The sequence below is a fragment of the Maniola jurtina genome, chromosome 10, assembly GCF_905333055.1.
Source record: "Maniola jurtina chromosome 10, ilManJurt1.1, whole genome shotgun sequence".
Taxonomy (NCBI): domain Eukaryota; kingdom Metazoa; phylum Arthropoda; class Insecta; order Lepidoptera; family Nymphalidae; genus Maniola; species Maniola jurtina.
This window is the reverse complement of record NC_060038.1, coordinates 11,033,470-11,048,388: the sequence shown is the minus strand read 5'-3', so window position 1 is coordinate 11,048,388 and position 14,919 is coordinate 11,033,470. Positions and strand designations below refer to the sequence as shown.

At 35.8% G+C, this 14,919-nt stretch overlaps 1 protein-coding gene across 1 annotated transcript; it reads right to left on the bottom strand.

The window, feature by feature from the left end:
- Positions 1-3,063: 3,063 nt before the first annotated feature.
- Positions 3,064-11,810, bottom strand: LOC123868686. Its single transcript, XM_045911237.1, has 13 exons — positions 11,589-11,810; positions 10,525-10,585; positions 9,920-10,003; positions 9,394-9,676; positions 8,911-8,970; positions 8,350-8,559; positions 7,818-7,901; positions 7,036-7,164; positions 5,956-6,052; positions 5,796-5,848; positions 3,895-4,031; positions 3,143-3,244; positions 3,064-3,097 (listed from the first exon to the last, which is right to left on the bottom strand). The coding sequence occupies exons 1-13, from the start codon at positions 11,671-11,673 to the stop codon at positions 3,091-3,093; spliced, it is 1,392 nt and encodes a 463-aa protein (XP_045767193.1). The 5' UTR covers positions 11,674-11,810; the 3' UTR covers positions 3,064-3,090.
- Between the last annotated feature and the right edge of the window lie 3,109 nt (positions 11,811-14,919).

Here is a 14,919-nt window from a genome sequence, read left to right as displayed (position 1 = left end):
TTTTATTAATTTAGTAGGTAGCTAAAATTTTATGCTATGAGATGGCTGTGAGTGAAAAGAAGCAGTTAGATATCGTACATTTTTATTAATCCCCGACCCAAAAAGAGGGGTGTTATAAATTTGACGTGTGTATCTGTGTATCTGTATATCTGTGTATCTGTCTGTGGCATCGTAACTCCTAAACTAATGAACCGATTTTAATTTAGTTTTTTATTGTTTGAAAGGTGGCTTGATCGAGAGAGTTCTTAGCGATAAAGACAATCGGTTCAGCCGTTTGAAAGTTATCAGCTCTTTTCTAGTTATTACTGTAACCTTCACTTGTTTCAGTCTAGCTAGTAGGTCTAAATATATAAAAGGACAAGGTGAATGACCGGCTGACTGATCTATCAACGCACAGCTTACAATACTGGACAAATCGGATTGAAATTTTGAAGCATGCAGACAGCTATTATTACGTAGACATCCGATGTAGTCAAGGAAGGACTTTTGAGAATTCATACCCAGAGGGGATGTAGTCCACGCAGATGAAGTTTCAGACATAAAGTAGTAGGTATATAAGGTCAAATTATGGCCAAGCATCAAAAAAAATATTGATTGATATCATACTATATCATAGGTAAAAAGTTCCTTGTTCCACGTTTCTATGTGTTTCGGACCTCAGAACCCATAGAAACACAATACGGTTTTACCATACCAAACTCTAGACCATGGATAATAATGAAAAGACCATTGGCATTGAGATCGATCCCCAAAGGGAATATAACACTACTTTATTTTTCGCAATACTTCGTAACTTTCAAAGTATTTGCATAAAATTCACTTGAAAAACAATCCACAAGCTTTAAACTTAGGTAATTTTTTCGCTAGTATTTTTCTACGAATATTATTTAAGTGAGGTTTTTCATCTCAAACTTTAGCCACTTAATCAAACCTTGAGCTCAGTCTCGAACTTCCCCAAGATCTCATTCGTGGTAATAAAATAAATTAAAAAGCTGAAAGAACCATGTACCTACGAGTACAATAGTTCTCATTTATTCAATGCGGGAACTCAAGTGATTTTCAGAAGTAAAAAATCGGTTAAGTACGAGTCGGACTCGCACACAGAGGGTTCCGTACCATCGTACAAGAAATAACATTTATTTTTTATTTTCATGGCAGCCATTTTGAAATTGTTGTTATAGCGGTAATAGCGGCATAAGTCTCACTTATTACCCCCCGTCCACACTATGCCCGTGTGGCATGGGAAGGAGCCAAGAACGGAGGCAGAGACGTAGTGTGGCCGCGTTACCCGCACGATCCTCGTTTACACCCATCCCTCCCTATTTTGTCGGTAAGTATGTAATAGCGCGCACGCTGCCACAGTTTCGACGTCCTAGTGCAGCGGCGTCGCGATTAATTGCGCGAGTAGAGCAGTGTGTGGATGGGGGCTTACGGTTCACGAGCCCGCTGACAGACAGACAGACGAACGGATGGTCGGACAGCGGAGTCTTAGTAATAGGGTCCCGTTGGCACCCTTCGGAACCCTAAAAAGCATCGAGTTTTTACCAACCCCTTGGTACCTACCTACTCCGTAAAACCGACTTATTTAGTTTGAGTATTAGTTCAGATTAAATAAGTTCTACGGTTTTACTTCTTGTTAGCTTAGGATTTAATTCGACCAATATTTGGAAGCCTCCCAGTCCCGCATTGCCCCGATTCTCTAAAAAGTTTGAGATTACATTATTGTCATGGGAATTGTAATAACGTCATAGGTATAACTTTTGATTCTTGACATTGAAAATGTTTAACTACTTACTAACCTAATACCTTTTTTCGTAGGAAGAAAAATTCACCACGGAATTCTGTCTGCTGGCAGGGTGTGTCCACGCCGCACGGACTAAAATAACTTCTCCACGTCTTCCATATCACCACAGAACTATGTAGCATTACTTCATGCTGCCCTTATTTTTCTCTGTTTTTCCTTTTCCGCTTTTCTCTTTCTTCTCTTCTTATCACAATTAGTGCACTCTTCTCTTGGTGCCTTTCCAATTGCGAAGAGGTAGGTGTTAACACCAACCTAATACCTACCATAATGTCTGTATAAGTAATGCCAGCGAATAATGCCAAGGATGCATACTTTCTTAAACAGCCGGGCTGATTCTTTGTATAAATTGAGCCAGCCTATCGTTGCATTGCATCATGTAGTTGAGACATCATCTTTTGAACACTAATTTGGACTAAGTTAGCGTCACAAGGTCTAAACTTGGTTGCTATTTCTATGTTTTTACTTTACATACACGATATGAAAAGAAAACGAAGCAAGTAAAGTAAGTATTATAACTTAATGAAAAACTTGTTCTTTTTTTACTAAACAGACATCGTTGCTACGATCGTAACTATATCGTACTCCTGAACAGTGACATCTGCTATTGACAGATATTGTGGAAAGGACGATGATGGAAATCGATTTGAAGAACTTTGATTAAAAAGCTTCACCAAGCAAGAAATTGCCTTCCCCTTTTTCTCTGCGAATTTTCCGGTTTAGTGAGTTTTATTTGACATCGCGAATTATGTATCTTTATTGATACTGGTAAATATTTATAGAGGGTATGAAATTGGGTGAGACACCTGACTTGATGTCTATCGTACAGGCACAAGGTTTCTACGGCTTAAGCTTGTTTTATGTCAGAGCAACATAATGCGTCATTATCGCATACCACGGGGTCATATGCCACATAATTATTTAAAACTAGATGATGTCCGTGATTTCGTTCGAGTGGATTCAGGTTTTTCAAAATCGCGTGGTTCATTTTCTAGATTAAAACACTCGGATGACCTCTACGCGTTGGATCTTTGTTCTTCGTGTAGGTTGTGGGATGATATTCCAATAATAATTCGCTAAAATTATTTAAATAATACCTGCTTTTCTGAGTGAAGCTTAGAAAAGCAGGTATTATTCCAGCTTCCGAAAAGTTGGGAGGTGCGTGGCCAAGATCGAACCCCGGGTCTCCCGAACAGGAAGGCCGAAGTTTTAACCACAAGGCTAATCACTCCTTTCTTCATTGTAGATATCATAGCATAGCCATAAATAAAAATACCTAAGATTGATGATCAAAACCTCTCATTAGAGAGTAGTTAGTGTATTATATTCCTCGATCACAACTTTCTCTTTCTGTGCGAATGTCTATAAGGCTTATTTGTGTCTTCTTCTTCACTATTGGCATCACAACAGTTTTTGCAGCATTGAGGTCTTGAACCACCTTTCCTGAAAAGTCATACCAACTATTTAATAATTTATTTTCCCTGACAAGATATCCCAATATTAAACAAAGATTGTTGTTTATTAAAATAAATATTTTCATAAGTAAAAAATCTGCAAATCTATCCAGAAATTTTAGAAAAATCGATGTCATTCACAGAACACACGCCCTCAATTGATCCAAACACCTCTTCTGGAGTCGGTTTAAAATTATTTGAAATGCCATTCTTGCGAATGTTCCACATAAATGTAAGTGCATGTAAAGTGGTGTTAGTTAAGTTTAATTCGAATCATTTTAGAAAGACTTTTGAAGGAATTTCAGAGACCTTCGATTTACTCGGTTTCGATTTTCCATCAAAGTAGCTTGAGCCTATCATCAGGTGATAAGTGCTTTGTCGGCAATTTGCGGCCAATAGCTACTGAACCACGAACCAAGAAGCGGTGATAGCCTAGAGGACATCCGCCTTCTTTTCAGGAGGTCGGAGGTTCGATCCTCGGCACACACCACTAACTGTTCAAAGAGGTGCGTTTTTAGCAATTAAAGCACTTGTTTTAAGGTGAGGGAAAAGATCGTGAGGAAACCTGCATGCCTGAAAGTTCTCCATAATGTTCTTAAAGGTATGTAAAGTCTGAAAAAAAATTGGTTGTGAACTTACGGAAGGTTTTCAGCAATCCAATTACAGAAGCAGACCATCTTCAAGCCCACTGCGACATGTTCTCCCTCGAAGTCCACACTTCCCACCGTCACAGCCACCAACCGTCCACGACGCATCGCTGGAGCTCCTGCATCGTACTAACAACATTACACTACATGTTAGGAACTTAGTAGGTACTCTCAGTAGCAACTCTTAGTACAAACTAGGTGGCCACTGAAAATCAGCAGTGGGGAGGTCATCTGGACGTCTCAACACAAGGTGAGAGGCCTACCTGTTCGAGGTATTGCCCTGGTGTACAAGACGATATTACCAGCATTATTTAGTAAACGTTTTCGTTCTTTCTTTCGACTAATAATAATGGGAAAAGTAGCTTAGATTCTGTTTGCGCAAAATCAGGGAGTGCACAGGAATCGCCTTGCAAGAGACAAGGCAAAACATAAAGAACTGACTGCAAACCTTCGGTAGACAAGCACCTGAAGAACAAGAAGATTCGTAGTAAGTAATATACTTAGGGGGCTGGTTCGCGTGCCAGTTCGCGCGTTGGTTAGTTTACAATAATGTTCTCTATATTATACGAACGATTTGACCCACTGGGCTTGACTTGGGTGAAATTTCTGAAAATTGTTTGTTAGTGGTACATTACCATCGATGTATATGGATAGGCCCTTAAAGAAAAAAAATGCGCTCACAAGTTAAAGAGAATTGGCAAAAGTCTCTTTATCACGCATCAGTCGGCCGCACACGCTTTATCGTATCGCAAGTGTTTTTGACTGTCGAAAATGCCGTCATGTGCGGTCAAATCTTGCAAAAACCGTACGGAAATCCATCAAAAAAAAGATGGAATAACATTTCACTCGTAAGTATATCGTTTTCTCATTTAATTTAACGTATAAGCTGGGTATATTTTTAATTTTGCTATGATTAAATATTTGCCGCAAAAATATCGTACAATTGGAATACAGAAAGAATGGAGTCGTGTTATTTTTTTTGAAGTAAAATTCGCGTATGACAGACTACTTATGATCATGAATATATTTAACTATGATTGTATGTTTGTAAGTATTTAACTATGTATGTTTGTATATAATTAACTGTTTTACTATGTATGTATATTTGTACTAGTAGACTAGCGATGTTTCCGATATTCGCATCCTCACCCGCAATTGTGAAGGTTACGCATTGATTTGGGCATCCACATCTGCATCTACAATAATAATAATCAATGCGGATAGTCACGCGGATGCGGATGTTGCAAGTCGCGAAAACTATATATGTATGTTTGAGTGTATACATGCTTATATGTATTTTTTATGTATTTAACTATGTATGTTTATGTATGTGTTTAACTATTTAACGATGTGTGTATTTTGTATGTATACGTCGTACGTATGACGTAGCTATATTTTAGCGATTTTGCGGGCATCCGCATCCGCAACGGCGAAGCTGCCGCATTGATAGAGGGTTCCGTACTACAGAAGTTTTTTTGGTTATGGTTTATATTATTACATATTATTTGTGAAAATTCTTTGTTAGATTAATTACATGCTCATATCTGCACTAATAATATTTTTAACGCAAAAAAAAATTGACGAAATATTGCACAAAACAGCTCCATTCCATCCTTGATCTTTTTAATAACAGAGAGTTGACGCTCGCGTCAAATTCACTGACGAGTTCAATGACGTAATATTTATTTTTTTATAGGCTCATTTTTGTAAACGGATTTATATGGGAATGGCGTATCCTTATACATCGATGTACATTACAGACAAAACTTGCAAACAAAATCGAAAATTTCTAGACCAATGACTTGCAAAGAGAACACGGTGATATATTTATGTCAGTCTGTCACTTTCTCTCTTTTAATACAATAATATTATAACTATGATTTTTTATATTACCTCAGTTATGTAGCGCCGTTCACTTGTATAGCACAGAACATCTTGACGTTTTTCTGAAAAGCGTAGGCATAATCTGCTTAAAATTAAGTAGGGGCTTTTATTGTATGTATCAAATATATAAATAAAAGCCTTTTATGGAGGGTTTAGTCTAAGCACTTACTTGCTCCTCTGTATAAACGTGGCACCGCTTTACGCAGCATTTTTTGACAAGAGTGCATATTTATGTATCCAAAAATTTCAACTGTAAGTTTATTTTGCTGAAAATAACGGTACTTCATATACTTTTGTACTCTGTACCTATGAACTACGCACTCATTGCAACAAACACCAAACATCATTTTTAACCCCCGACCCAAAAAGAGGGGTGTTATAAGTTTGACGTGTGTATCTGTGTATCTGTGTATCTGTGTGTCTGTGTTTCTGTGTATCTGTGTATCTGTGTATCTGTGTATCTGTCTGTGGCATCGTAGCGCCTAAACGAATGAACCGATTTTAATTAACTTTTTTTTGTTTGAAAGGTGGCTTGATCGAGAGTGTTCTTACCTATAATCCAAAAAAATTGGTTCAGCCGTTTAAGAGTTATCAGCTCTTTTCTAGTTTTCTTGTAGAAAAGAAGGTTAGATAACCGTTAGGTTCTTAATGTTATGTCAATTGACAAATGTCAAGCTGTCAAGATGGACGTTGCCTAAATACATAATTATTTATTTGAAAATGATGTTTTGGAAAACTCAGATACTTTAGATCGTAGGCGCGGAATAGTCCAAGAAATTAATCAGTTCAGCCGTTTGAAAGTTATCAGGTCTTTTCGGTCTTTTCTAGTTAGTGTAACCTTCACTTGTCGGGGGTGTTATAAATTTTTAATTTACACTTGTTTATGAAGCTATCGAAAGCACTGTGACAAAGTACAAGCGACTACAGCTCGCAATGATTTTTTGAGCGAAGCGAAAATTTATGTCTATGGTATTATCCGTCTAGTGCGTAGTACATATTTTTTTTTACTTATTTTTTAGGATTAGCTAATAATCCTCCCACTGTGAAGTAGCCTTTGTCCGTGTCCAGAAAGAAAATTACATTATATTGAATTATATTATAATTTAAATAGGTAATAACTTTTTAGGAACTTGTTTGGCAAAGTTGGTTTGAGAAAGGGAATAGACAGATAAACATAATCTTTCGTCAAGAGTGTAGACAGGCAATAGCCAATAAGCCATATTATTAGGTATTACCACAAATAACTCACTTGATCGCCCAATTTTCGCCGCCAACCATTTTTGTAATACGACATACTCTTTCCAGTTTGTCGACGATCTCTCTGTCTCATTCGATCTCTATTAACTTCTGAATTTTTATACAATTGGTTAAGCTTTTCCTGGAAGTAGTTTGTAATTATTTATCTGGTGGGAGACTTCCGCCGTGGCTAGTTACCACCCTACTAGAATTGCCGTGCCGCCAAGCAATTTAGCATTCCGATGCCGTGTAGAAATCAAAGGGGTATGGGTTATATATAAACTGCCATACCCCTTCCAAGTTAGCCTGCTTTTATCTTAGACTGCATCATCACTTACCACCAGGTGAGATTGCAGTGAAGGGCTAACTTGTATCTGAATTTATAAAAATCTCTATTGGCTTAATTAATTAACTATTGGCTAAAAAAGTGGCGTTTCCCCAGCCCTTGAAGGGGGCATGAAATGAAATGAAATGATTTGAAATGGAAAAATGGCATAGGTATATCTAATATTCTAAGTATTCGTCTGGTTGGTAATGGACTACTGCAATGGGTCAAAAAATATCGTAAACACGTCGAAAAATGTCACATTGGCGGTTCCTCTGTTGCTGCTAATGTTCATGGGCAGTGGCAATCACTGAACATCAGATGACCCGCTTGTCGTTTGCTCGCTATTTATATATTTGAATATTTAACAAAATTTAATTTTCAACTCCCAATGAACGAAAACATGAAAATGTAATACGTAGGTACAAGTTGTCTTTAATTTATTAAAATAATATTGGACTCCCACATACCAATTTGTTTTCCCAACTCCTTTGTTCCATTTCACTATTAAAATCTGTTAAATTTTCATATCGCTGTTGTTTAAAGTTAAAACGCTAAAATCAAAATTGAAATAAAAATGTTACTGTATAACTTAAATTATCTAATAACTGGACAAATCATGCCCACGAAGAATGGTACCAAAAATACTAGCTGCATTTCCGCACTGGACAGTCAGGTTGATCCTTTCCGCAAAAAATGAGCTAGCCTAGTTTAAAAAATTCTGTCTGCAAGTCACACATCTTTTCGTATCTTTTATAGGTATTCAAAGAAAGGAAATGATAATGACTTATTTTAGACTAAGTACGTACGGGATGATGCCCGCGACTTTTTAAAAAACCTCTGAAAATTCTTTGATTTTCCGGGATAAAAAGTTGCCTACGTCCTTCGCCTGGATGTAAGCTAACTATGTGCCTTTCATCGAAATCGATTATACTGTTGGGCCGTGAAAAGCTAGCTTATAATTAGTATGGATGGATTTTATAATCTGAGACATTATCTTACGCTGTTTTCTTCAAAAGATGAGACAGGGTTTTCGAACTTTTTTCGTATTGGTACCCATATAGTATGTCCTCGTGTTCTAGTCACTGACATAGTATTATGGTCCACGTTCTTCTTGTTTTCAAGTCTCAAGCGTTTGCGTTTTATCTTTTTTCGTCGTTTACTATTATTCATATTATGTGTTTCTTCTTTATGTTCTCCTTCTTCACAGGACTAAAATCGGGACATTAAAATTTTATGTCTATTTACATAAAGAATATAAGATAATCCTGAACTTGTATACAAGTGTAACATAAGACCTTAGCTAAAATTATTAACTATTTTTAATTTATTTTTACTAGGTACCTAATTGTGTCGACTTTATCCATATGGGTCTAAGTTTTAAAAATCCGGTAAGAATGGAATTTTCCGGAAGTAAAAGTATCCGGACGGATCCGTCTCTAGGATTCAAGCTATTTTTTTTTGGCACAGAGATTGGAGCAGAGATTGAGCCGTGAAAAGATAAACGATGTAAAGACAGATTGAAATACAAACATATTTATAATATTAGTTAAATTTATTTACCTCTTCAAATGAATTTTCGGAAATAGTAATTTTTTTTACCGGAGTAAATGCATTTTTTACCTGAAAAAAATACTTTTTTAATTTGGAAGTCAGAACATGCAGGAATTTGGGTCCCGAAGTCTATCTTATAAGTTATAAGTCTTCTTTTAAGATTTTTGTCATCATTTTATTCTCTCACTATACCTATAGCTACTGTTTGTTTGATACTGCACCGACCGCATTATCTGGTCGACTGTTAGTTTTTAGCCTCATAGTAAGTAAAAGTCTACTTAGTTGTGATGATTTTGTTTGTAACATCATACTATGTGCTAATATCTTGAAACTTAGATGCTGAAATAGTAATACGACTAGCCAATATCCATTTACGAATCAAAAACTAATCGATAAATCGTATACCTGGACAGACGGACAACAAAGTGATCCTATAAGGGTTCCGTTTTTCCATTTTACGGGACCCTAAAAATTTAGTCAAAATTTACTAACATCATGTATTTTACCCCAACTGAACACGAGGACGTCAGAATCAACAGGTGTGCTTGTTGTCTCTGTAGCCAGAGGCACAACTTGGCCAGGTTTGTCGGACATCATGCCCGCAAATGTGCGAACTAAAGCAAGGTTCGCTATCCACCCCTTGTATTGTGGGTGGATTATAATCCTCTCTATTGGCAAGTACTGTTCGTAGCCTGTATCAAACATTTTTTTCGTTCCTATTACCACGAATGATGCCGTCAGCTCTGGTTGTATATCCTCATCTTCATTGAAGTTGCTGAAAAAATATTCAGGGTGTATTATTACTGATTCAGATATAACTGTTACGCTAAAGCCTACAGAAGAAAATACTGCAACTATGACAGATCTATACCTAACACTTTTAACCTAGGAACTTTTCTATAACACTTTTAACTTTTTGAGAAAAATATACATTGTACCTACTGCGGCATGATTCGAGTAAACTAAACCAGACTTAACAGTACTTAGATACATCTTAAAGACAATGTAAAGTACTTACAAGCAATGTGCGGCCGTTATAACGACGTTATCATGAATAATTGTTCCGGTGCAGGTCTTTTTCGCTTCATTTGTGAAAACAATACTGAAACATAAAGTTGTAATAAGTGACTAAATGATAAATGTAGTACGTGTCAGGTACCATAACAGCCTTTTACTAAATGCACATAAAAGTACGAGTTTATAAGGTATTTAAAAAAAATATATATCTACTGTTTGTTCCGACTAATACATAATCTTCGAAGATGTTCGACTGATTTAAATCAGACTCACTGGCAGATAGCTGCTGTTATAAGGAGTAACTTAGGCTACTTTTATTTTTGAAACAGAATGAGGATTCCGCGCAATAAAATCAAAACCTATGAAAGGTAAACGGGAAGCACCTACCCTATAGGTTTTCTTGACGGACATGACAGACGGACGGACAGACAGACAGACAACAAAATGATCCTATAATGGTTCCGTTTTTCCTTTTGAGGTACGGAACCCTAAAAATTAATCGGTTCTGGTGTCAGTAAATATAGAAATGAAAAACATAAATAACATTATTAGGTGTGCCCAAAACCCCCAAAACACAGTTTAAAATGAATTGAAATGTCAACTTACTCAATTAAAGCAACGAATGAGTAATGATCCTCAGGGAGAGTCTCTTCATCTATTTCTTCCTCTGAATCAAATGAAAATTAAGCAAAAATAAGATAAACTAAGCCGATGTAAATACAGCGAAAATTATCATGTTTTACCCGTAATATTACTTTCCTCGTGAACGAATGAGCGCGTGATGAATTGCAAAATAATATACCTACTTGTCTTAATATATGTCGATTGTATGAACGTAAACCTTACATATATAAATAAATAATAAAAGTATATATTGTATGTGTGTGTGTGTGTGTGTGTGTGTGTGTGTGTGTGTGTGTGTGTGTGTATGTTTGTTACACCTTTACGCAAAAACTACTGGACGGATTTGGCTGAAATTTGGAATGGAGATAGATAATATCCAGGATTAGCACATAGGCTACTTTTTATCCCGGAAAATTAAAGAGTTCCCACGGGATTTCAAAAACTTATATTCACGCGGACGAAGTCGCGGGCATCATCTAGTATATAAATATTCTGCCAATCCGCACTGGACCAGCGTGGCAGACTATGGCGTAAGCCCTTTTAAATTTGAGAGGGGACCCGGGCTCAGTATTTAATCAGCAATGGCTTGATAAGGATGATGATGATGATCGCATATACTTTTCAAAGGTAACAGGCATACTTTATCTAAGACAAACACAGCTCAAACCGCTAGGTCTTGAAACTTCGACATTTTGCTGTTCCACTCTAAAAAGTCAAAACTGCTGTAAAAGAAAAACTCAGAAAGGGAAATTCTTCCACTTCCCTTCAATCCAACCATATTTTAAGGAAACGTTAAGGATACCAGGGGCCCTTTCTTAGTATGAATTGTAAGGAATAAGCTTTCATGATTTTGCACCATCACGATAAATATAGGTTTAAATACAACAAACATACCTATTACCTATACTTCTCTATGAAAAAGAACCCCGGATGGGTTCGAAATGCATGCGTAGCTAGTATATAATAAAATATACCTATAGCTGGTACATTGTTTACTACATACTTAAAATGGGAATAACTCACGATAGTTTAAAACATTAAAATACCTATACTTCGAGCCCGTTGACAACTAACGTACACGTAACACATCATACAAACAACCTTCACGAATACACTATCAAAAATATACATTTCGAAATTAATTTCATTTCTTTGAAAGCCTTTGTATTCGACGATACAATCAAGCGTGCGGTTCACGTACTTTAACAATATTATATTTTTTATTACGAATGCAGTTTTATGACATTTTATTTATTGTTCTTTGTTTTTCCAGTGCCTACCTATTCGTATTTCAATTTCGTATGACTGAATTTTTGAGATTAAACCAGCAAAAGTTCAGGCATTTCTCAAATCGAATTATATAAAACAGCATTACAACTATTTTTTAAGGACCTTACACTTTTCGTTTCAAGTCACGATTTTCCATCGTAAATATTTAGGTAGATACACGTTTTCTAAGCTATATTGTGTAAAATAATTTATTGTATTAATTGGATGTCATCTTAAATTTATTATAGTCCACCAGCCGACGCAAACAGGCTGATTGATTGACTGATAGTTTTATAATTAGGATTACAATAAAAAATAGGCACGAGTTCTCCTTTGTTTGAAGTTAGTATAGTTGATAAAATGGAATAGCTTAGTATACCTGAAGAAAAAAAAATAAGTCATAACGTTTTTAGACATTATGGCTTTTAAGACATTTAGACAAACAGAAAAGGCCGTAATGAAACTCTCAAAAGAAGCAGAATAAGAAAAAACGTCCCCAATGTAACTTTACGCGTAATGACTTCCAAGAAAAAAGAAAATCTATTGAGAAACAACTCATTTTCCAGGAAAACTTCGTTAGTTCAACGAAGAAGCTCTAAGTCAGACGCTAGACTGTATTGCGCATTATTATTCTTCCCAGTGTTCAAGTTGTTGTGAATTATAAGAAAAATAGGGTTATACCTACTTGGCATATAGGATTGTCTAGACAGTTTTCCATGGTAACTAGTATCTACCTAGACAAAATAGCAAGCAGAAGTTCAAGCCTGTTAAATTAATTGTTAAGAATACCAATTAAGGCCTGCTGTGTATTTATACCTACTCTGGTTCAACTCCAGTTCATCTGTTCAATATATGCAATGCGTGTTCAACTCGTGAGTACCTAAGCCTGCATATTGCGTATTCCTACTCTAGTCCAACTTGCATTTAACGCGTGTTCAAAGCCTGTTTAACATCTGTTCAACGCATGCTGAATGCCAGTTTAACGCCTGTTTAGCAAGTTTTCAACGCATGTTCTACAAAAGTCTTACCAAGATACATAGGTACATCAATCTTTCCTGAAAACTATGCTTGTATTATGTGACTGCTAAGTGGTAGGTATTTGTTATAAGTTAATGCAGCATGCAAATATTACGTGTTACAAATAAATTATACTTATACACGGTTTTTGTAATTATACACCGTCACATAAACTCCTAGCTAACAGACAAACCAAAGTATACTAATTTTAGCAGTGGAATTTTAACACTAAATATTCGTAGACTTTTGACCCTTGGGCCCAACAAAATATTATTTTAAAAGCTTAATATAGCTAGGAAAGGTCACGTGTATGCCATTAATCTGGCAACATATGTGCGCAACTACGCTATGTACATCAATTTGAATAATGCTGAGCCAAGTTAATATGTGCCCATTATTAATCTTAGGTACAGAATGGACGGAGTAATTTTAGGTGAACCAAAATATTTTTGTACGGTCCTAGTACCGATTCCCTACCCGAAGAGAAGCAACACTATGCTAGTTAGAGCGTTGGTTTCATATCTTCTGTAAAATATAGATAACTAGAGGATGCCCGCGACTTCGTCCGCGTGGATTTAGGTTTTTTAAGATCCCGTGGGAACTGTTTGATTTTCCGGGATAAAAAGTAGCTTATGTCCGTCCCCGGAACCTAACCCTATACCAAATTTCGTCAGAATCGGTTAAACTGTTGGGCCGTGAAAAGGTAGCAGACAGACAGACAGACAGACTTTCGCATTTATAATATTAGTATGGAAGTATGGATGTATGGATTTTTTATTGACGACAATAATTATTTCTGATTTTTCGATTGGTAAACTTCGGAGATAAAGGTGGGTAGGTTATTTTTTTTTTACATTTTGCACGATAAATTAAAAAAAAAAAAGATAAAAATGAATGAAAATCCGTTTAGAATGTACAATTAAGCCTTTTATATGGATACCTCACTCGATATAGTTATCTTACTTTGAAATTTCAAACCCTCGATTTTCCCTCCTTTTTAAATTAACTAAAAATCATTTTCGATTTCTTTTTATTCCAATTTTGTTGGAATCGAAAATACTCCAGTATTATATACTATAACTTTTCGCAATTATCACTCGATAACTTTAATAGTTACCTACTGAAACACGGACGGATTGATGGACGGACGAAGAAAGTCGCACCATTATATGGTTTCAGTTTTTAATTTTGGTACGGAACCCTAAAAGCATCATGCTTCACGGATACTACGCACAATTACGCTTGATTACGTTTGTAAATATTTTATCACTATGGGATTACATAGGTATTTGATATATTAATACAGTATCATAATATTATTAGCAATATTAGTAATTTTCATTAGTTTAACGACAGGTTTGTCATGATGCTGGATAAATTGTAATTATTAAATCAACAGTTAACATGATTATAGAGTTGATTTTATAAATTATTTACCACAGCTGCAGGTATAGGTTACGTTATAATTTATTTTGATCAATAAGTAGGTATGCAATAAAGTATAATATGACTTTTTATAATATTAAGAATGAGATTAATTATTAATTAATTTTATAATAAAAAATAGGAGCTCAAAAATATAGTAGTTAAGTAATTCTATATCAAAGAAACGTGTGTTACCTGAGCCACAAGACCTAACAGCCTTTTCAGTGCAAGTAAATTGAATAGCAGGTATCTGATATATCGCTCGACATAAAATTGAAGCCCTGCCTCTGTGATCTCCGTTTACTAACAAGAAACACGATATTGATCGAGTGTAGTGCAGAATATTTTTGAAAAACACAATATGCTCGAACTGATAATATTATAGTGCGCGACAGGGTGAGATGGCAACCGGGGTGGGGACGCCCCGCACAGCCGCATAGATTTATTCTGTTTAACTTGGCGATTTAATTTGGGATGATATCCAATTTTTTAAAGTATTTTTAACCCTCGATATACCATCCGTTTCTCCGTTGTCCGTTAACCCAACATCAAACAAATAAACACAAGTTCACATTGTTATAATATAATGTATCAGTAGACTTATTGCAAATATCTAGTGGATCTCATACATACTAATAATGCAGAGTAGAGTTAATATTTTAATCA

Excerpts from the sequence above, each read along its gene's own strand:
- LOC123868686 (XM_045911237.1), bottom strand. The coding sequence starts at position 11,673 with ATGTATATTTTTGATAGTGTATTCGTGAAGGTTGTTTGTATGATGTGT. Across the intron at positions 10,586-11,588 it reads TCAACGGGCTCGAAGTATAG|AGGAAGAAATAGATGAAGAG; the intron begins GTATTTTAATGT and ends CATTTGATTCAG. Across the intron at positions 6,053-7,035 it reads GGCGAAAATTGGGCGATCAA|CAAAATAAACTTACAGTTGA; the intron begins GTGAGTTATTTG and ends CGTTATTTTCAG.